This window comes from Hipposideros armiger, unplaced genomic scaffold (assembly GCF_001890085.2).
Source record: "Hipposideros armiger isolate ML-2016 unplaced genomic scaffold, ASM189008v1 scaffold_55, whole genome shotgun sequence".
Lineage (NCBI taxonomy): Eukaryota > Metazoa > Chordata > Mammalia > Chiroptera > Hipposideridae > Hipposideros > Hipposideros armiger.
Window position 1 is genome coordinate 3,467,393 of NW_017731405.1, and position 23,070 is coordinate 3,490,462.

The window sequence follows — 23,070 nt, forward strand, 5'->3', positions numbered from 1 at the left end:
GTGGGTGGGAACAATCAGTGTTTTACTTTCAAACCCTTTCTGAGATCATGTCTAGAAATTGTGCATGTGCAAGGGGGTAGGAAGAAGGAAGCCAGTGGCCAGAGAAAGGCAGGAGATGCTGCCAGAAGAATGTCCATGAGAGAGGCTGGCTGGGCTGAGGGGGTCTGTGCAGAGTTGGAGCCGAGCAGAGACAGCCTGGGTTTCATCACTTAGAAGGTGGGAGCTCCTTGCCCTAAGCTCCATGGAGGAGGGGTAAAAATGGCCGCCTGGCCATAAGGACACCAGAAGCATGAGCAGTGGAGCTCTACCACACCCACAGGGTGACAACAGGAAGTCACTGCCTAGATGTAGAAAGATATGCAGGCCAAAAATGAGAACCAAAATGAGCGGGGGAACGTGGTCTATTATACAAGGTGAGCTACGTTTATGACTTTCAGGAGGTTTAGAACTTTTATCAAGAGGGGACGACAAAGATGGGAGGTGAGGTGAAGAATGGGGTAAATAAATGATGGATAAATCCAGGTCAACCTATCACTCCACATTCTGTACTCTTTGAAAATTCTAAGAGATGAGGGAAAATTTGTTATTATGTTTTTCTCAGTTAAAATATAGAGGGTGGGGCTCCAGCAAAGCCTTTACTGAAACCAATAAATGAAATGTATCTTCTGTTGGCATCTCCCAGTCCTATTCCCAAAGAGGGTTGGAAGAAATTCAGGTGATGGCAGTGCCTATGAGTGAAGAAATAATGGAGAAAGGAGAGGTGGAACTTTTAGCCCTTTTCCCAGAGGTGGAGAGGGGAGAGGTACTGGAGATTGAGTTTAACTGCCAATGGTCAGTGATTTAATAAAATCATGCCTATGTGGATGAAAACGGTTCTACTGAAAGTAACCACACAGAGCGATCTTATCATAAATTCCTAACTGGGAAGGTCAAGGTAGGTAGTCACAGCCCAGGCATATAACTTTTTTTGGTGTGTGGCTTACAACAATACACATTTATTATCTCACAGATTATAAGTCAGACGTCTAAGTTACAGCATAGCTCAACTGGATTCTTTGCTGAAAGTCCCACAAGGCCAGAATCAAGGTGTCAGCAAAGCTGTCTTGCTTTCTGGAGGGTTTGGAAATGACGGCACTTTTAAACTCATTCAGGTTGTTGCACAAAGTTTCTTATGGTTCTATAACTTCCTTAGTATAAGGCTTATCTTTACCGTAAGCAAGCCCTGCACACTGTTTTTGTGCAGCTAGGTTAACACCCCTTTGAAATGCCTCTTTTCAGATCTCTCCTGCTAAAGTGTGACCACCCTCAAGAGAGCACATAATCTTGTGACCTACCCTGTAAACTGCTCCCTGTCTTGTCTCTCCCACCTCCCTTCCTAATTGTAACTGTGGAAAGGAAACTGCACACTGTTATTCTCTGAATCATTTGAAATCTTGCTTCCTGGCAATTTTCATGAGTTTTGGCTCAAATAAACTCTTATAAGAATCTCTACAGGTTTGGGTGTTTCTTATGTGGACACCAGGGTCCTTCCACCATTTCCTGTGTCTCTGAAATCATCATGTGCCAGTCATGGTGCATGATCTTTCTGAAATGTCACTGGTCGCCTGTTTAAGACTCTGCAGTCATAATGTTATGCTTATCCTTGATGTTGAGGTGTAGTGATTAGGAGAGAGGTAGTGGCATTTACAGTGGAAAAGTGCTACTGTATAAGAAGAAGTATATTTTGTCTTTGTCTCCAGTTCTTGGCATAGAGCTCCTAAAACCATCTGAATTTCCTGAGTGATAGTTGTGTCTTTTGTTATTCCTAAGGAGCCCCCTTTGAGCACACCTGAGTTTCGGCTAATAAGGAGACTCAGGGTGTGGTCTCTAGATAGCTGTAGGATGGGGCTGGTGACCAGCAAGACCAAGGTTGGACCTTTCAGCTGCCTTTGTGGCTTTCACCCACTCACCTATGGGGTGCATGTAGCAGGAGATTAAGCTCTATAAAAACTGTTGAACACTGTGATGTGGTGAACTTCCAGGGTGACGAATATGTGGAGCTGCTGGGAGGGTGGTATACCTGGACAGGGCATGGAAGCCGGGCTTTATGCATCTCTTCCATCTGGCTATTCCTGAGCTACAGCCTTTCAAACTAAACTGGTAAACATAAATATTTCCCTGTGTTCTGTGAGCCATTCTAATAAATTATTGAACCTGAGGAGGGGGTCAGGGAATTCTAATTTATAGATGGTTGGTCAGAAGTACAGGTGATAACCTGACATGAGATTAGAGTCTGAAGTGGGGGCAGTTTAATGGGGCTGAGCCCTTAACCTGTGGGATCTGATGCTATCTCCAGGTAGATAGCATCAGAATAGAGTTAAATCTGTAAAACACCTATTTGGTGCCCAGAAGTGATGTGTTGAGAGTAAAGGGAAAAAAAAACCACAAGAGTTTTCCCTTACAAAGTGTTTGCAGTTGTTGTTTTATTTTATTTTTTAGGTACAAAAAGGTGCTGCTCAATAGGTACATATAGTTTTAATTTTAAATTTACCTGCCTCTTTCTAAACGACTTAGGGTAGCTTATAAAAGACATAAAATTAATGAAATCAGAATAAAAGAGGGCAAATCAGGATGAAGAAGAGCAAAGCAAATATCTGGACCATGCAGATTTAGCAGAGACACAGTCTCCCTGCGTCTGGACTGCACAGCAGAGAAAGAAATGTGAAGAAATGTTACTATAGGCAGAAAGCACAGGGCGTGGGGAGAGGGTGGGGAGGAAGGGAAGGAGGAAGTTTGGGGAAACAAAAAAAAGAGGAGGTGAGCTCATTCTTAAGAAAAGGTGCAGTTACAGCTAACTGTAATATTGGGTTCTCGGAAAAGTCATGACGCATTTTTGCAACGAAAAACATAGAAAAAAATATGTCATGACTTTTCTGACAACCCAATAGATTATAACACTGTTAGCATTTGCAGGCAGGGAGAAATCTCCACCCAAGTCACCATGACAGTTCCTACAAGGGACTCCCACCTCCCCATGGGTAGGAGTGGTCAGCGGAGACCCACCCTGGGAATGCCTGCGACCCACCCCTGGATACTTGCACCCTCATTCAAATATAACCCTAAATTTCTTTGTTTTCTGGGGGCAGTTGCCCTTTTTCCTGGCCTGCCTACTCTTACACCATCTAGAGAGTATACTGTATATGTTCTTTCTTTGAATAAATCCTTGGCTTGTTTGGCTTTGTTTGTGTGGATTAATATTGGTACTTCCTGGAATGCCTTCCTGTGATGATACAAGTGTTAAGACAGGGGATTGGAATGGTGGCACTATATAGCTTCTATTTTGAGATTTGGATCTCTGGTATAATTTGATTTAACGGGTATAATTTAGCTTGGGACTTTTTGCAAGCTTTTCTTACCTTCTTTGTTTAGGGGCCTTCTCACAACATACTGGTGGACATCATCTTTAGAGACTGAAAAGTTGGCGGATTCTGCTAGCTTTTTGGGGGCCCTGGGCAATGAGGCACAGTAGTATCAATGAGACCTGGAATATCTTTCTCCCCCTTTTAGGCAACCTGGTGGTCCCCTGTTCCCGGGAGGTCACCATATTGATGCCAGACTTAGTGGGGACACCCAATCAGCATAACGCACTACAGCCTTGTACTCCTGGGCTCAAGCAATCCTCCTGCTAAACTTTTGGCCAAGAGAATGAAGGAGGCCAAAGAAAAACACCAGGAACAGCTTACCAAGAGATGCAGGCTATCCTCTCTGAGAGCTTCTACCTCTAAGTCTGAGTCCAGTCAAAAATGAGATTTTCTATCGAGTTCAGCTTATTCGTTGGGGTAAGGGAAGGGGCAGTTAAGCTGGTTATTGCCACCTTTGCATATATTGTCGATTTAAGTTGGAGCTAGGAGTGGATCCCATACAGATGCAAAACCTCTCCCAAGTCATAGGGCCAGCACTGGGCGGAAGTAAGAAGAAACATTGAAACTGGTCTGCATAGTAAATGTACAGCAAGCAGAATCATTAAGACCTGGCAGAAAGGAAGTGGAGAAAGAAAAGCTTTCAAAAAGTTCCAAGCTAAATTATACTTGTTAAATCAAATTATACCAGAGATCCAAATCTCAAACTAGAAGCTATATAGTGCTACCATTACAATCCCCTGTCTTAGCAACAAGGACCTGATCTCTGATAACAGAATTACCCAATTTTTATCATATTGTAAAATATATATATGGAACCACTTTAAAACGGAGTCACAGCTGCCATCCCAGAGGAAATGCCTTGCAGGTCTTATGCCTCAAGACTCCGAAATGTTAAAACAGGGCAAAATAACCTTTGGACTGAGCCTAAAGCAATATTGTGTCCCAAAGAACTATGAGCAAAGATAATAAGAAAGCAGATATTGTGACTACTAGACTGAACTTAAGAATATTGTTTAGAATTAACATCACTATTTTAGCTTATTTGCACCAATAGAAATGCCTTCCTTCTATTGATATAATTATTCCCCCTCCCTTTCCCATATATACTCCTTTGCAAATGAGATTCTGCCTGAATCGGTGCTTCCAGAATAGCTTTTTTTTTTAAAATCTCAAATAAATGCTGTTGCCTCTCACTTTGGCCTTTTATTTTTAGGGTAACAATATGAAGTGAAGAGGCAGTGCAGCTTCTCTGAGGGGTTTCTAGAACCCCCTGCGTACGTGGCGGTTGGGGTTCTAGAAACTGGGCAAGGAGTTGGCAATGCTGAAGTTCTATTATGAAAAATTACCGCCCCTAACCAGAATTCTTGTCAAGACATATTCTGTTCTGCCTTCCCGGGGAGGCAGAATAGGATATTTGCACACTAAACAGTTGGGGTTTTCCTCTACCAGCAGAGCCAGAGACCAGTGGAAGCCTCCTAACATGACCCAGAGCACCCTGGCAGAGACGGAAGAGAAGGTTTTAGCCTGAAACAGTAGGTGGTACTAGCTAATTCACCTGGGCCTGGCAATATGGCTCTGCAGGACAAGTTATCTCTGAATCACTGGAGGAAGTGACATCCTGCACATTATCTGATAACACCTGCCTCAGTGCTGGAGACCGTCAGCCAGCAGCAGTGTGGCTGCATGGCAATGCACCTTGCAGACCTCCAAGTTGCTGCCCTGGCTGCTGGGCTCTGAAATTCATCATCACGTTTTGGTGTTCCAAACTGAACATGCCAGGACTACCACGACAGGCTGGCTCCTTGGACATGCAGGACTCCTCTGAGGCTGACACTGACACCCCTCTTCTCCCTCCCCTGCAGCAGCCTTGCCAAACCTTCTCTAGACTGCTGGTCTGGATGGTTTCATCCAGCCATCTATCCTCGCTTCTGCACTGGGGCTCAGGTTTGCATTGGGCTCTCCCAGACTTCACCTCCCTTCCCGTTTTTTCTCATACAGACACTTTCTTAATAAAATCTGTGCATATTTAATCCATCCTCTGCTTCTCGGAAGACCTGAGCTCATACAAACAGCAATTTCTGTGTTTATCTTAGTTGACATTTAACATTTCCGACCTGTCCAATTTTTTTTTTTAAAGCCAGGTTTTTGCCATAGGAGAATACCCATCCTTCCATCCCTTATGGCAGAGGTATAAGCATCTGATTCATCTAAAATCATATCAAACACTTACAATGTATAACAAAAAGGTAGCAGGCTATAACGGCCTTGCTTTAATATTCACAATGTACATTTGACAGTGTATCATTTAATCCACACCTGGGCCCTGTTTTTAGGATGAGAGGTTGATGAAATAAAGCTCAATGAAAACTACACAGTGTTAATCTTGCTTCTGGCCGCACCCTTACCCCCAAGGTCCCTGGCATCCACCCCAGGAGCTTGTCCAAAAAAAAAGAGAATTACTGTTTGTTGAACAGATGAAAGAGATGCATACATGGGGTGTATGATTTCTTTCAGATCCTAAGTATTTGATGGGAGGTTACTGAGGGTCTGGATTAGAAGATTTGATAAACAGACATTCATAAGAGTTTCAGGTCTTCTGCAGGAAGACGCTATAGGAGTACCTACATGGTTTCTGTAAGCTCGGTAATAGATGTTCATGAAGAAGAAACATAAGTTAGAGAGCCTGGCCCTGCAGAGAATGTATCCCATTGGGGCTCCACTAAACAAAAGGAGGGCCTCAGGGTCAGTGGAAAATTGACATCCCAAGTGTCTTTACTTAGTCCTAGAAAACCCTCCTCCATTTCAAAGTGCAGACAATGCTGACTCCATCCTTCAGCAGAGAGAGCTTCCATGGTGACAAAGCATACACGAAATAAAAGAAAGCAAGGCCATTTGTCCTCACTCACATCAAACAGCAAAACAGGACTTCTATTCTTTTCATTGTTCAGCTGCCGAAGCTCTACCCCAAAGCCTGGCTTTCTAGCCCTTTCTCTGATATGAGGTGCAAAGTCGCAGAGTTTCTATTTTGGGACTAGATGCATACTTCTCTTACCTTTTTTTGGTAACTGGAAATGAGCTGGGCTTTCCTCCAATAGACCAGGAAGGTCAAGAGATACGTTCTAGAGACCTCTCTGCAGTTGTTTAATGCAGAGCCCATGCAGACACTCGCAAACATAAGGAAAGGATCCTCTCAGGGCTGATTAGTGGCTCACAATGTGGGCCAATAGAGGCTATGAGACCCCACCCCTCATGACAGCTTCCTTACTCTGTTAGTCAGCAAACTAAGTCATGGACAAAATTACATTCCTTTACTGGTTTCACTGCCTTATTAATAACTCCTGCTAGCAACTATACTTGTATTCCCCTGCAGTTTCCTTTTAAGAGATAGGAGTGGAATCTACAACTTCATAAGCCAGATATCTTTTTGATTTTTATTTTCTTGGGGACATGACAACTTGGTTTATTTCCTATGGTTTTTCAGTGGTCCTGTGGGGCAGGCACAGAGTGCCTCTTCCTAGAGGCCCCTTTCAACATACCTCCGGTCTGTGGGGTACAGTTCCACAGTGACCACATCAAGAGAGTTCCAGGCTGAGATGGTCAATCCGTTGTACAGACACAGCATACCTATCATCATGGATTCGCTGGTGCCAAACCAAAGGAAGAAACAGCTGATCCCTGAAAGCACCATAGAGCCACCTGCCAACAAAGCAGACAAAACACTGGGATGTTTCCTGTCCGCTTGTTAGAGCAAGGACCCTCGGGTCTTCAAGAACTCACAGCAACACTGAATCCCAAGGGGAAGCTGCAGACTGGGCTTGGCAAAGCACACGTATGAGTACGCACACCTGAATGCAAGGTCTGCCTCTCTAACTGCCTTCTAAACACAGCAAGCATGAAATGCACATCATCAATTACTCAGCTACTTAAGTGGAAAAACATACATTAGTCACACATAATTAGTTTTCCAGCCTGTGAACTCAGGGAAGCTGCTCAAATGAAATTAGACATAATTTTCACTAAAATTTAGTCCTAATGAAAGGTCTTAAGGGATTTCTCTCTCATCTCTGTGGGATGCAAATCCCTAAGGAGGCAGGGGGCGCAGTGGGAAACAGGCTCCCTCTGGATTGCAGGGGCAGCTCTTTTATTTTACATGAAACCAAGCACATACCTAGCATCGTTAAGCGCCCGATTCTGTCCATCAGGAGAGCAGACACAATGTTCCCTGGCAACACTGCCAACGTTCCCAGAAAGTTGACAAAATAAATCCAGTAGGCACTATAGTCATCATCAAAGGTAATCTGGCATCCCGTTTTATTGTGAAAAAATGAACAGTTTTGAAAATCGCTGTCAATGAATTTATATTGCTCAAAATCTGTGAACATAAAGAAAGATAATTCACATTGTGAGAGGTGTAAATGTCTATTGTTTTGTACACCTGAAACTAATAAAAAAAAAAGAAAGATAATTCATTAAGTTCTTAATAGTTGTGTACAACTATAAGAAACCCTATCGTGAATTCAGTTTACAAACATGATATTGTAAACTCCGTGAGGGCTTCGAGGCCTGGGCTGGTTTGATTTTTAGTGTCTCTGCCTGGCCAAGGTGCAGGGCTGGCCTTCCATATCTGTGGATCCCACATTCCTGGACCCAAAATACTTGGGGGAAAAATAGTTACATTGTTGCTGACGTGTATTATGTAGTTAGGCCCACAATGGTTGCATCTGTATTGAACATGTATAGACTTTTTTTCTTGTTATTCCCCAAACAATACAGTATTAACAACTATTTAAAGGCATTTACATTGTATTAGGTATTACAAGTAATCTAGAAGTGATTTAAAGTATACGGGAGGATGTACGTAGGTTATGCAAATACTATGCCATTTTATATAAGGGCCTTGAGAATTCATGGATATTAGTACCCACAAGGGTCCTGGAACCAATCCCACTCGAATACCGAGGGATGGCTGCAGCTGAATGAAGGGATAGAAACAGGACTAAACTAAGTTAAAGAGTCCAACGATCTTCTAATTTCTTATGGTTGGCCATTGCTCATTAAATTACTTGTTTACTCCTTTATCATATTAGTTTGTCCTAATTATCATGTTATATAAGGACCATATTATTAGAGTGCTGATGGCTTCCATACTACAATTACAAAAACAATTTGTTTCAAAATATGCATGAATCAGTCCTATTGTCATTGTATGGGACTATGAGACACAGAGAAGGAACAGGACTTTCTTTGGGTCCTTGGGGCTGGATTTATAAGTTGAGGCCTAAGAGGAGGACCCCATCAAGGAACAAGAGTCAGCCTCATTTGAAGCTCACTAGCATTCACCACTAATTTTTGTTTAATTGAACTTGTATTTATCTAAGGAGAGGTTGCAGATGATGGGTTCTGCCAAAAGGTGGTGGGAATAAAAACTCTTATCATCTTTGTGATCAAGACCTGCCTAAAAAGCTGATCATCTGAGGTTGAATGAGTTAGAAGACAGTGACAGCACCCTTAAAAATAAAAAACAAAACAAAACCCAAAGACACCTGACTCCATTCTCATTTGGAGATGCGCAGAGCTGGCTCCTGTCTGAGCTCCAAAAAGGTAGGGCTGACAACAGGTATGCGCTGATACTCCTGCCAATGTCAGGCTTATTATTCTGGACTCTTCCAGGATAGACAGACCAATGTGTGGGGGTAGGAAAGCATGGGCATTGAAATCAGATAAACTTGGGTTCGAATGTCAGCTGTCACTAGTTCTATCTTTATAGGCAAATTACTTAATTTATCTAAGCTTCAGCTATTGAGATGAATGTCTTAATGATTGAGAGTAGGGCCCAGCATATAGTAGGTGCTCAATTAATGTTTGTTTCCTCCTCCTTCCCTGGGCAGTTTTCCAGACTCCATTAAATGGATTGGGCTAAAAAAAAAAAGGATATTTGATTAAGCAAAGCCATATGTTATCCATCTCTGTTGACTCTAGTTCAGGCATGTTGACTAAAGCAAACACCCGATTTAGACACCAGGATTATCAAAACAAATAAATTACAGGTTAATTTTTTGCTTTAGAAATTATTCACCAAACCATTACGTTTTCAACTTTGAACTTCAGCAAGTCCTATTTGCATTAAATATGACAAAGACAAACAATACACACTTAACTTTGATCCGACTTGATCTAGGGAATCTGTTACTTTATACTTTAATCTCCACTTCCCCCATGAGCCTCTGCCTGCACTGTCACATAGGCATCACATTGCTGCCAAGAGCTGCGCCCTCTGAAAAGGTCTCAGTAGGGCTAAGTAGCACACTTACCTGTGTTGTCAAAAACGGTATCAATAAAAGTGCAGTTCTTGAAGTAGGTGTTGACCGAAGTCACATCCTCAAAGGTGCAGGCCTTAAAAACTGAATCTTTGAATGTTACAGATTTGAACTTGACCCCTAGGAATCTGTCCAACACACACACAAAAAATTAATATCAATGACGGTTCATCAGGATTCGAAGCTGTCAAACAGGTTTAGAGATGTGAGGCCCTTCTGTGGACTCTCCTAATTATAAAGGACATTGGTTTCTGGATTTTCTAAGCTCTTAGCGTTGTCCCTTTCCCCTCATGCAGCCTGTCCTTTGGTTATTCATTGCTCACCAATATTATTTTCTACCAGAAGAAGTTATGATAGCATTCAAGAGAACTTCACTTAGCTTTTTGCCATGTTGGTAAAAGGTTTCTTGGGAGTACACAATTGCAGGTAGAACGTTTGGAGATTACTTGTGGCTATTAATTATTTTTCAATCCCATCCTCTTGCTCCTTCAAATATATGCCGTTATTAGAAAATTCTCTATTTGAGGACTCTAACGAGAATGTGCTTCCATGCACACTTTTAATGAAAGTCTGTTTCCTCAGCTGAAAATCCAAGGTTTCTTCATTCGAGTGTGGGGATTATTTTGAAGAGGGCATGTGAGAACTCTTCATCTATGTGAGGAATGGTTGACTCAGGGGTCAAGAAACTCACAGGTCACACTCATTCCAAGAACACTTCTCTTCTCAGAGCTAACAGGTATTCCTTGAACCAAGTAGAATGGTGAGAGCTCTGCTTAGTTTTGGAAATGTGTAGAATGATGAAACCTGCTCATATACAGTTTTGGGTGCAGGGGGAACTCTAGGTGGTAAAAAATGATAAGTCATAATGATCCTAACATCTTAGAAGAGTCCATGATTCAGATCTGTGTTAATAAGGACTCCCAGGAAAAATGGATAAATATTCATCAATGTATCTCAGTAATTTATTAAGAGACAATGAATATACTCAGACAGTCACTGGGAAGAAGATGCTTCTTCAACTGAGAAAAGGTTTTTATATTAAATACCACTCTTATTAGGGGCAGAAAGGAACTGATTCTCCCAGGCAAGTGAGTTGACTGACTTAAAAGCAACTCGGTAGTTACTGAGTCATACTTTCAAAATTGTTCTCACCACTGTGGCTTAACAGACCAACCAGCTTAAAAAATAATCTTATTTCATCTCCTTGCTCCAAGGGTCCAGAGTAAAACCACCCAAACTACAAATTTACCCACTAAAGGAGGGTAAATAATGGTACATTTTAAGATTATCAATTTTCTGAAATGGAACTGAAAGGGGAGACAATTTTATTTGTTTTTTGAATTGGTAATATATACCACAGACTACAAATGGTACAAAATTCAAAACGTTGGAAAAGGAAAAGGTAAGTCTTTTCCGACGCATCCCCAAGCCACCCAATCCTTTTGCCCAGAGATAACTACTGTTGTTAGTTTCTCGGGTGCTCTTCCGGGAGCATTCTCTAGAGAGAGAGCTAGCAAATGAGACACACTGTTCTATGACTTGCTTTGCCCCCTGGTAGTCCATCTTAGAGGCTACTCCATATCAATACAGAAAGAGTTGCCATTTTCTATGTTGAACAGGAAAGCTGCTTTTTAAGAAAATGAGCTACTGAGTGGCATTTAAAATTTCCCTGAAAGAAAATAAATTCTATCACCTTCTAAAATAAATGTATGTTTTATAAGGACTTTAATATCTTTTCCCCACCCCCAAGGACTTTAATATTATTAAAAACTATTACTCATTATATTGCCAATGTAAAAAATTCTTAGTCATGATTGAATATCCAGCTTACAGCTTTAACCAATATTACTAAAAATGTGACTATCCAGAGACACAAACATGTATTAGAAATTTCTAATGGGGTAACAATATTTTTTTAAATAAGTGAAGTAAATTTTCACCCTAGAATTACAGCGCAGTTGCCTTTAAGAGTTCTGTGGAAAAACAAGTGCAGCTTTGAGTCAGGATTTTACATAGGAGAATGAAGGTGATTCTGTATGGCTGGGATTAAGGATTAGACCCCTCAGTGAGTTGTCAATTCAAACAATCATCTCCTGGTTGGTAATTCTCCTTTTCATCACAAACCATAAACATCCTACAGAATTCTTTTTCATCTTTCCAAACTGGTTTTTTGCCCTAAGGAACTTTTTTCAATTACATTAGATTCTTGCTTTTATCACTTTCGAAATTTCCTAAGAAATTGGGACAATTTCCTAAGAATGATGCAAAGCATCAGGAACTCATACCAGCGATCATTTGCTCAGACAACAAATAATGGATATAAATAATGACTTGTCCATCCTTTTGCCTCTTTGAAAAAATGAACCAGAGTTACCTTCCTGACCCAGTTCTCTGTCCTCATCAAGAGGCATTCCAGATGCTATACTCAAAAACGTCCTTGGCTAACTTATTCAGTATTTTGGGAAATCCTTCCTGTTCTCTAACTGGAAGTCTTCCTGATACAATCAATGTAACCTCAATTCCTGGTTCAGCATCATGGAGAAAGTAGGAATTCTGAAAAGTAGTCCCTTTTTCAGGAACAGAATACAGGCATAAAATTACACGTCAGATTTCTTCTCTGAACTAGATAACCTTATAATCCATCTTATTTTCTCATATTCTTCACTTCTTTAACTTATTTTTATATCTCTCCAGGGCCTCTCTAAATTTTCTTTTCATATCAGTCAATTCTGTTATTTAATAAATGTGAAGCAGCTCAATTTCAGGAGTAGTTTTAAGCAAAACAACTGATACATGTGTGCCTTTTCTTTAACGCCCATTTGGAAGTATTCACATTCAGCCCGGAAATGACTAAATGTACAGATTAAAAACAAAACAAAACCAGCTATGCATGTTTCAGTGCAGTGAAGGCTAATGAGAAATAAGTTTTTGTGACTAGGTAACATAGTAAGTTATTTCAAACTTTCTGGACCTGCCATTGTAGTATTCCATTCCAGTATGAATTTGATTTTCCATTGTAAAGTTAATACTGAAATTTGCATATTTCTCTCTTGGCACAGTTCTAATTAGTAGTGCATATTCGTCTGATTGCAGATGTTTAATGACATCAGGGAACCAAACAGATAATCCATAGTACCTGCAAAGACAAAGAAATGTGAGTTTGTAAAGGTGCCAGCACACCAGAGGCAATGACATTTTCAGAGAAGTAGGGAGTGGTTCCCGGAGAAGTGCTCTGATTATGACTGGCTCCCTGTGACATTATGAATCATCGAACAGTAATCTGCACTGCTCTCCTATGCCACAATTAGGTCTGCAAAAACCGAACTAGAGAGATGGCCTGAGGTTCTAGAGACCCACAGGTATGTCATTCCTAAACCCTTCCTTTGGGAAGGGACCTTCACAGGAATCCCATCCTGTACCCATACGTGCCATCCTGGTCCTGATGTTTTTCTCATCACCAGAGGCTGCAGGTAGGAGCCCCATCTCCCTGTTGGGTAGTCTAAACTCCTGGTGTCCAAAAACCATGAGAGAGCCCTTAAAGATTGACCTCTTTTACAAATGAAGAATCTTTCTTGGTTCCTACACTACTCTTTGACTGCTAGCCTGGGGATAGAGCCCCATTTCTCAAAGTGGTTCAAGGCTGGGAAAAGGACCACACAGGTGATTATCTGAAAATCCAGGTTATTTCCACTTTCTGCCTCTTGGTCTCTGATGTGGCTTTTTAAAAGGTAACAGCTGAGTCACACTGCTGTGCATTTCAGTCCAGCAGCCAGTCACCACATGTGGCTACTGAGCCACTGACATGTGGCAAGTCCGAACTGGGAAGTGCTGTTAGTATAAAGTGTCAGATTTGAAGACTAGTGGAAAAAAAAAAAGAATTTGAAATAAGTTATTAATCACTTTTATATTGATTAAATGTTGAAATAATATTTTGGACATAATGATTCAAGTAAAATGTATTATTAAAATTAATTTCACCTTTTAAATTAATTAATTAACTAATTAATTATTTTTAGTGCGGCTGCCAGAAAATTTAAAATGACACATGTGGCTCACATTATATTTCTAATGGACAGTACTGCTCTAATGTAGTGATTCTCAAAGTGGGATTCCTGGACCAGTAGCACCAGCATCTCCTGAGAACTTGTTAGAAATGCAAACTCTCAGGCCCCATGCAGAACTACCAGATCAGAAATTCTGGGGGTGGAGACCTCCATGATTCTTCTGATGTACACCCAAGTTTGAGGGCCATAGCTGCAGCTTATCCCCAGTTACACTTAATTACACAGGGAAAGGAGTGGTTATGAGCATAGCTGTTGCAGGTAGACAGGTTCGAATCCTGGCCTTGCCACTTGCCAGCGGTGTGATCTTGAGCCAGTTGTCTAAGCCTCAGTTACTCCATCTCTAACACTAGAATGATGACAGTATTCACCTTCCTGGTGGTTGGTCAGGTTAAATGGGGTGCAAAGCACCTAGCACATATGCTCAAAAAACAGTATGTGCAGTTTTTATCAGCAGCATCATCAGGATTCCTGAAGCATCTTTGCCTCAAGATTCCAACCCCATCTCTTCATCGATGATGAACTAATTACTGTGGAGGTGTGATGGCCACTGGATAAGAAATGACTCAGGAATGCAACATCTGCTGCATTGCTCTTCTAGTCATATACACAGGGCAAAAAACTTTAAAAATGGCAACCATGAGAGGAAGCACGCTACTCTGGAAAGTCCATAATCAATGACATGGAGGAGTTTCAGTTAAGTTTTAATTTGTTCACTACCTACTAAATGCTAGGCATTATTTGAGGTTTCGGGGATATCAGTAAGGAAACCATAAAGCTTCAAGTCTGGTCAATAATAAATTATTAAACAAAATAAACAAGCCAGATAATTATCATGTAACGTCACATCTTGAGAGTACAACTTTCATCTTGCTTATCTTTGCACCTGGCCTAGTATTTAGCACATAGCAGGCACTTAATACATATTAATTTTCATCCTTCTCTTTCTTCACAGATTAATGGGTTTTCCAGAACTTGGTTGGGAGTTACTTTATATACTCTAAGCCAATGCTTTCAACTTAGAAATGAGGAACTAAAACTTAGTAATGCCCCCAAGTCACATAGCAGAATGAGATGCTAGGTATCTTGACCCCCACTTTCCATGTCTGTCCCTTTATTTTATACCCCATAGCACTAGGAAAGATTGGTCATCTTTGGTTACTCGCCTGGTTTAATTTAGGGATGTGAAGGCATGGGACTTGCAGCATAAATGTTGGGCCAGGCACATAGGTCCTATGTGACCTATGTGACCTGAAAGTGACCTGAAAGTGTAGTATATTATCTAATTGCCTCTTTAAACAGCAAATTAGGCAAAAATAGAGTTTGTATACATACATTCTAAAGGGATATGTCAACTATTAGCAAATAAAATCTTGAATTTTTCTCCCTCCCTCCTCTTTTCTTAGAATACATATATGGCAGTTTTATTCATTTAACAACAACTATTTATTGAGCACCTATTATGTGCCAGGGACATATATCAGTGATCAAAAGAGTTTTAAATCCCTGTGTTCACAGGGCTTTCAGAGGAAGAAGACACATTTTAATATACTAGAAGATGAAAAGTGCCATGGGGGAAAAATAAAGCTGAGAAGGGGATAGGGAGTGCTGAGGGGCTGCAATATAAAAAAAGATATGTAGGAAAGGTGTCATTGAGAAGGTGACATTTGAGGAAAGACTCAAAGAAGACTTAAAGGAGGTGAGGGAATGAGCCAGGCCATATCTGGGGTAGTGTAAATGCCTGAGATGGGAATGGTTCTTGTAGTTCAAGGAAGACCAAAGAGGCTAGTGTGGCTGGGGCAAAAAAAATGAGGGGAGGAGAGTGGAGAAGTCATAGGGGACAAACCATACAAGGGCTTATTGGGATTTCCAAATACTCTTGGTTTTGCCACCCTAGCTTTATGAAAAGATAAGTAAAATGATTGGTTTATAAAAACCATAATTGTTAGCAAATCTAAGCTGAAAAAAAAATTATTTCTTAAAAGTTTATAGCATCAACCAGCATAACAAAAGAAACAGCACAACTGGGAATTACAGTGAGGACATTTAAGATTTCACTCACCAAGAATTTAAATATCACTTACCCAAAGGACAGGGTGAACCAAACAATTGTAAGCTTTATTGTATTTTCCCTGACTGGGTAGTTGAAACATCTCATAAAAGTCAACCAAATCTGTGAAATATTAGAAAGTTAGTTTACTTATGCAGCTATGTAGTCAACCCCACTCCCCAACTCTCTCCAATAAATTATTAAAAAGTTTTCTTTGCCCTGGATTCAGTTGAGCTTAAAATGTAAACAGTAAAGGCTACAGGAAACCAAACACTGGAATTTTCGTTTATCAGCTTCCTGGAAGCCAATGGACAAAATAACTCAAGACTTCAGTGCACCACGACACTGCCAAGACTCTGCTTCACACCTTCCCTTCCCACAGGCAGAGTGTCTTGGCTGCCTGATGACCCCAAGGGGCTCCTATTACCTGGTCCTGCTCCAGGATTCAGGCATCCTGGGCAGAAGAAGGAAGAGCCCTCTCTGTTCATGGAACTGGTCTGGTCAACCCTGCTTCTGAATAACCTCACATGCAACAAGTTGGCCAGCTTGCCAGGGTGGGCTTGTTACTTACTCCATACAGTTCTGTGCGGACCCGAACAAAACACCTTCTGTACCACGTTCCTGTGTCACTCTCAATTTCAATCAGCTCATCTATTTGTTTTGGGGTTTTGATTCTGTTTACCTGTAAAGGGCAACAGCGGGCAAAGCGATGAGTTCTCTGAAGTTGCTCAGTTCAGGCTTACCATTTGTTGTTAAAGGAGCGAAAGCTGACTGTCACAAAAAAGAAGCAGGTAGTTGATATTCACTCCCTCTGTATATATACATATGAGACCACTGGTGTAAGTATACAGACCCAAACGGTACCTAAAAGAACTGAATAAAGGAGGCCAGCCAAGTGGCTCAGCTGGTTAAGAGCTCGCTCAAGAGTGCAAGCTCTGAGCAACAGCGGTTTGAGTCCTGGCCCGAGCTGAGCTGCCGCTGAGCTGCCAACAGGTGGCAGGATGGCTCAGCTAAAAAAAAAAAAAAAAAAAAGAACTGGATAAAGAATGAATGGGTTAGGGAGATCATTTCATAAACGGTATAGATGCTTGACCACTGCACTGTACACCTGAGACTGAGGCTGAAAAATACTGTATGTCAACCATAATTTAATATATATAAAGTCACGGGATATGGAGTATAGTATAGGAAATAGAGTCAATGGAATTGTAATAGATATATATATGATATCAGAGGGCCAATAGATTGGGGGAGGGAGTTTATCACTTTGTGAGGGGTAAAATGTATAACTATTACATTGTTTTGTACAACTGAAACTAAAAAATAAATAATAATGAAAAGAGGGAACATCATAGAGAAATGGAGGGGCGGGAAGAGCAACTAGTAATGGAATAATATGAAACCAAAATGCCCTTCTCTTAATCATTACTGCAAAGGCATATATTAGCATATGAAATCTCTAGATAGCTTAGCTTCTGAATTAAGAATTATTTTGCTTGGACTAAAAAGATTGTACACACTTTTCTTTGGAATCTACTTGTTTGATGAATATGATAAACATATTTCTTAAAGCTTTTCCAGCAAACTTTTGTTCTTGGACTATCACTGTGACCCCCTCTCCCTTCTCCCACAGCATAACCCACAGTGACTGGCCAGCAAATCTCCACAGGTGACCATGGTGCAAGGTCAAGTGAATGAGCTTTGATTGCAAGCATCAACACTGATTCTTCAGCCCTAGAAGGGGAATGAATGATGGAGGTTCAGCATGAAAAGCTGTATCTATAACTTAAGCGAGCCTCCTTTTGCTAAGGAAAGGAAGCAAGGGTCAGGAGAAGCAACGCTTTCAACACAGAGAACGAGGCCTGAAAAGAGAAAAGAAAGAAAGAACGGTTCCTTTGTGCACCTGTCCCTTCTTACCCTGTTAGTCAACATTTAACTGCATTTTAATACATTTTATTTTTTAATTTATTTTTTTATATAGTATTATATTCGTTTCAGGTGTACAACATAGTGATTAGACACATAATTTATGAAGTGATCACCCTGATAAATCTAGTATCCATTTGACACCATACCTAGGTATTATAATATTATTGACTATATTCCTTATGCTGTACCTTACATCCTCAGGACTATTTTGTAATTGCCAATTTGTATTTCTTAATCTCTTTCCCTTTTTCACCCACCCCTCCAACTCCACTCCCATCTGGCAACCACCAAAATGTTCTCTCTGAGTTTGTTTCTGTTTTGTTTGTTTATGTTGTTCTTTAGATTATACATAGAAGTGAAATCATATGGCATTTCTCTTTCTCTGTGTGACTTACTCCACTCATCATAATGCCCTCTAGGTCCATGCATGTTGTTGCAGATGGCAAGGTTTCATTCTTTTTATGGCTGAGTACTATTCCATTGTACATATGTACCACCTCTTCTTTATCTATTTATCCATTGATAGTCACCCAGGCTGCCTTCACATCTTGGCTATTGTAAATAATGCTGCACTGAACATATGGATGCATATATCCCTTCTAAGCAGTGCCCTGTTAGTCAACATGTATCTGCTTTCGATAAATCTGAGGACACAGAAATGTACCCACATTTTACCCCTGCCAGGGATAACTTTTAAACCATTTTTTAAAAATGGAGATTCTGCCAACATCCAAAGTGGCACTTCTATTTTGAGACTCCAGCTACCAAGGCTGGCTTTTGACAGAGGTGATTTGGGGACCCGCGGTATCTTCCAAATTATACCAAGTAGGCAGTAGCCTCTTCCTGGCTAAAAAAAACAAAGATGTCTGTATTTAATGAAAATAATGTCTGAGTTAAATATGGGATTCTAAATAGAGTTAGCTCAAAATAATCCATGTAGGCATTATTTTGTAATACTCTAAATTTTTTTTAAAATAACAGGTGTTCTTATCACTCAATATATTACTTTTAGGAGGCTTCCTCTCCTCCATTCATCAATGTTTGTTTGTTCATTAATTCATTGGCACTCATGAGGTGCCAGGCCTGACACTGGACCCTGGAGATGCAAACATAAAACATCATACCCTCCAAGCAATTACCATACAAAGTAAAAAGTACTCTAATGGCAGTCCATAGCAGATGGGAGAGACATATTGTACAGATCACCCAAGCTGACCAGGGAGTAGAGAGAAGAGAAAAAGCTTCAAGGACTGCGGAATTTGAGCTAGAGTTTATGAAAAAATATGTGATTGGCCATGTGTGTAAACTATTTGGAGAGCATTCCAAGTGGGAGAAATACCATGTGCAAATGTCCCAATGCATGCAAAAAAATAGCCTATTGAGCAACTACGAAGATTTTGAGATTCCTGAAGCATAGTCCAAGGGCAAAGGGGAGTGAGTAATGAAGGCTGAACCAAATCAGTGGCAGTAACGGGAGAAAGTATGGAACAATGATGAATGATATTTAGGATGGAGACTAATAGGGCAGAACGATTTTTTGGATATAATGAAGACAAAGGAAAGAAAGAAAAAGGATAGTTTTCAGGGCTCTGGTTTGGGCGGTGCTAGTGCTACTTGATAGAATTTAGGAGAAGGAAGAGGCTTGGATACTCTTAAGGTGTCAAGTTCAGATTTAGAAATTCAGAATTTGAAGGGTCTATAGTACATAGAAGGATGGCCACAAAGCCCTTCAACAGACATGTCTAGAGCTCAGGAGATCTGTCCATTAGGCCACTGAGATGCAGGAAGTAGCTGAGATTAGCTAAGGAGAGTGTATAGGGTTAAAAGAGAAATTAGCTTAAAATGAAGCCCTGGAAGACCATATTTAAGGTAGAGATATAGAAAAAAAAAACTTAAGGAGACCTTGAAAGAATGCATGTAAATTCACTGTATTGTAGACATAAAAGGAAAAAGACAAATTTGTCATGGTGGATTCATAGAATGACTTTGAAAGTCACATAAACATGACTTTGAGATTATCCATTCTTTTGGATTGTTCCCACCTTATTCTCATCTGATCTAACATTAAGATGGATGACTATGAGTGGACTTGGTAACTTTGACCTTTTGAAAGAAAAACAGGTGAGCAGGGCAATGAGGCCCTACAGGGATACCTTCTCAGAAGTCTTTGGTAAAGGGTTTATTTTCATCTGGCTGTGAAGGTTTAAATGATATTGATTATTTAGATAATGTTTCAAGATTCCTCCAGCCTCATGATCCTTTAATTTAAAAACATTCTTCCTCTATTGTGCATCTACTCAAAGAAGGGCCTATTCAAAGCCTTCCAGGTCCTCCATTATTGACCTTAATTTATCTATTACACTGCATAAAAATTTTTGCTAATTATGAATCTCAGATAATTTGGATAGAGGCCAGACTGAAGTCTCTCTTTACATTGTGAAAAATGTATTTCCTAAATAAAAATGAAATAAATAAATTAGATATCAGGGGACTCTTTACTCAGGGACTATTTCACATTTTAAAAACTATGGCTGATATTATTTATAAAACATTGAAGAGCTTACTTATGTCCCCCTCATATCTTACCTTAAACCTATTTTAGGCAAAACATTTTTCATCTAACTGTGTGCTGCGTATATCAAAAAATTTAAAAACCATTGTTTCTTCTAAAAAATTCCATGCACCCAATTTTCATTAATTTAGACTGGAATCCCCATTGAGAATACACTTGTAACTAGGGGATGAAAGAATGCTTCGTGCAGCGGGAACAGCACATATACCAGTGTGGCAGGCTTCGGTATAATGACAAGTATGAGGAGCTGAAAGATGAGTGTAGCTGGTACAGAGCGAGGAATGTATAATCTGGCCTTTTCAGAAAAAGTTCCCAACCCCTGGGGAAGGGGGTTCTCTGAGGACCCATACTCACCGTGAAGACCTTCTCAGGCTGACCACGTGCTCTCATGTTTGTGTCGTGAATTAACTTCAGAATCATCCAAGCTTCATCATGTTTTCCAACCTAATAAATGTAAGTAGGCAGTAACGTGCTAGGAAGTGAAAGACTTATACTCCCTGATTTTCCAATAACCACCCTGTATTGTCAGATCAAATTGGGTTAATTGTTAATTAGGTATGTCCCATTGGAAATCCACTGTATTGGAGCAACTTTGGATGGCAAAATTTCATTTATAAAACAATAAGCCACGTTCTCTTCATTGAATGAAAAGTTACATTCTTGGAGAGGAACATTAGTGCCTTCCGGCCCCGAGGCAGCTTTTTCACATGTTGGTTGTTAGAAGCATATCTCCATGAAACCAAACCCTCTATAGTTCCACAGTAGGAAGGAAAAATGTACCTCCCAAACAGGCAAACATATTTTGCTAGAATTAACAAGAAAGTCTTTCCAATGTATGTGGCTTCCTTGGGTATTTGTGATAACAAGTGTTACCTCCAACAAGAACCGTGGGCTTTCAGGCATGAACGTGAGGGCCACCACTGAGGAGACACAGGGGAGCGCGCAGACGATCACAAAGACACGCCAACTGTGAAACTGGTAGGCTGATCCCATGCTGAAGCTCCATCCTGAAAAAGGAGGGTGCGAAGAGTGAGGGAGAACACCTCTCAGACCGTCTGCTGGAGATGGGGGGCGGGAGGGGGTACACGACTCTGCAGTCATGGTGGGTGTGTACATCTCAAATTTATTCGTCAAATCTTACTACCCACAGAAGAATGAGCTGATCTGGGCATAGCCACAGTGATCATCAATGGCACCACCAACAGCAACAAGACTACCAATAGCCTTGCTGAGAAGAAAGGTACTTGGGACCAAAAGGGTCAGGGCCTAAGGAAGAGGGTGCATATATGTTTCTGTACAACCAAATCCTGAAGGCCAAGATACATTAATTTGGGATAACATCTTTTCCATTGGACCACTGTGCTCGGTGTCTTCTATTTGCTCTTCCAGATACACTCTCCACCCTCCACCCTGCTGCGTGCCAGGAAATGGACTGCTATGAATGCATCAATTAGCTTCCTTGCCCACCAGCTTCCAGGTGGTTTTGAATAAAGGAAGCACTGGCAGGAGAACAGCGGATGGGAACAGGGTTCAGGATATTTATTGCCATCGCTTCCCTGTTGCTTCCCTCTGGCTAAGTGGAGATTTGACAGTAGATGTGCTCATCCCCTAGACCCTTCTATAGCCACAGGTCATGTCAGGTTCTGGCCCTTTGAGACATAGGTGGGTACAGGATTCCCTCCTGCTACCAGCTTCCAGGTGTTTTATTATTCCTTATTGGTTTTCTCAACCATTCCTACCTAACTCTTTTTAATGACCCCTTGTGAGAATGCCATCGCCTTGCCTGCCAGCACCCTGATCAGTATAATTATTAAGAATTGGGGCTGGCCGAGTGGCACATTGGTTAGGAATTGGCTTGGGACACCAGCTCTGAACAGCAGGGCCCAGGTTCGGATCCCACATGAGGGCCAGTGGCACTGCGCCCTCTACAGCTAAGATGGTGAACAACAGCTCGACCTGGAGCTGGGCCTGTGAGTCGCCTGTGACGGCTAGGCTGCAGTGGGGCTGGCCAGCAGTGGGCATGAGCTTTCATGAGCTGCCATGAGCTGCTGTGAGTGGCTGTCCAATGGCTGGCAAGTGACTGCCTCTTCCGGAAAGAGCGCAATCATAATACCAACATGGGCCAGTGAAGCAACGTCCCCCACAACTAGATTGAAGAACAAAAAGGACAGCAACTTGTCTGTTCCCCTTCCCTGATTCCCCAACGCTGTTCCCCTCCCCAAATTCCCCAATAAAATCTTAAAAAAAAACAAAAACAAATTGGCAGGCAGCTGTAGTATCTCTTCACATGCACATGTCATACAACAGCTCAAGAGAATTTTAAATTCCTAACTAGTATTTTTATTATACTATACTAAGAACAAACATAATGGAATACAGAATCTCTTCATGAACTAAAAGAAAGCCAATACTCAAATGAATATAAAATGGTTGAAAGCAAAATTCAAACATGATTCTAAATGAGAAATAATGAGGCATATCCAATTTAATTGAAAACAGAGAGGAGATTTATAGAGCCATAGATGAATTATATGAGGCAAAATTTTAATTTTTGGCAACGCTTGCTGTTTATATGGCCTTTTTAAAAACAAAAGTTAGGTACTACACCCCATCACCAGGAAAGCAGTATAATTCTTAATTGTTTACACAGGAGCCAAGTGAAATTCCGGAGGTGACATAACTTGAAGGGCACAAAACTGAAGTTACGTATCAGAACGTTCTTCACCAGGATTTGAGGCAG

General features: G+C 40.9%; 1 protein-coding gene across 1 annotated transcript in view; it reads right to left on the reverse strand.

The window, feature by feature from the left end:
- Window positions 1-23,070, reverse strand: part of SV2C (synaptic vesicle glycoprotein 2C) — a 208,602-nt gene that overhangs the window by 13,719 nt on the left and 171,813 nt on the right. The window contains exons 5-12 of the mRNA XM_019641085.1: window positions 21,204-21,337; window positions 20,685-20,774; window positions 16,401-16,511; window positions 15,864-15,952; window positions 12,690-12,854; window positions 9,713-9,846; window positions 7,570-7,773; window positions 6,938-7,097 (exon numbers count right to left, since the gene is read on the reverse strand). Of these exons, the coding sequence (XP_019496630.1) occupies window positions 6,938-7,097; window positions 7,570-7,773; window positions 9,713-9,846; window positions 12,690-12,854; window positions 15,864-15,952; window positions 16,401-16,511; window positions 20,685-20,774; window positions 21,204-21,337 (1,087 nt within the window). The remainder of the gene's footprint in view (window positions 1-6,937; window positions 7,098-7,569; window positions 7,774-9,712; window positions 9,847-12,689; window positions 12,855-15,863; window positions 15,953-16,400; window positions 16,512-20,684; window positions 20,775-21,203; window positions 21,338-23,070) is intronic.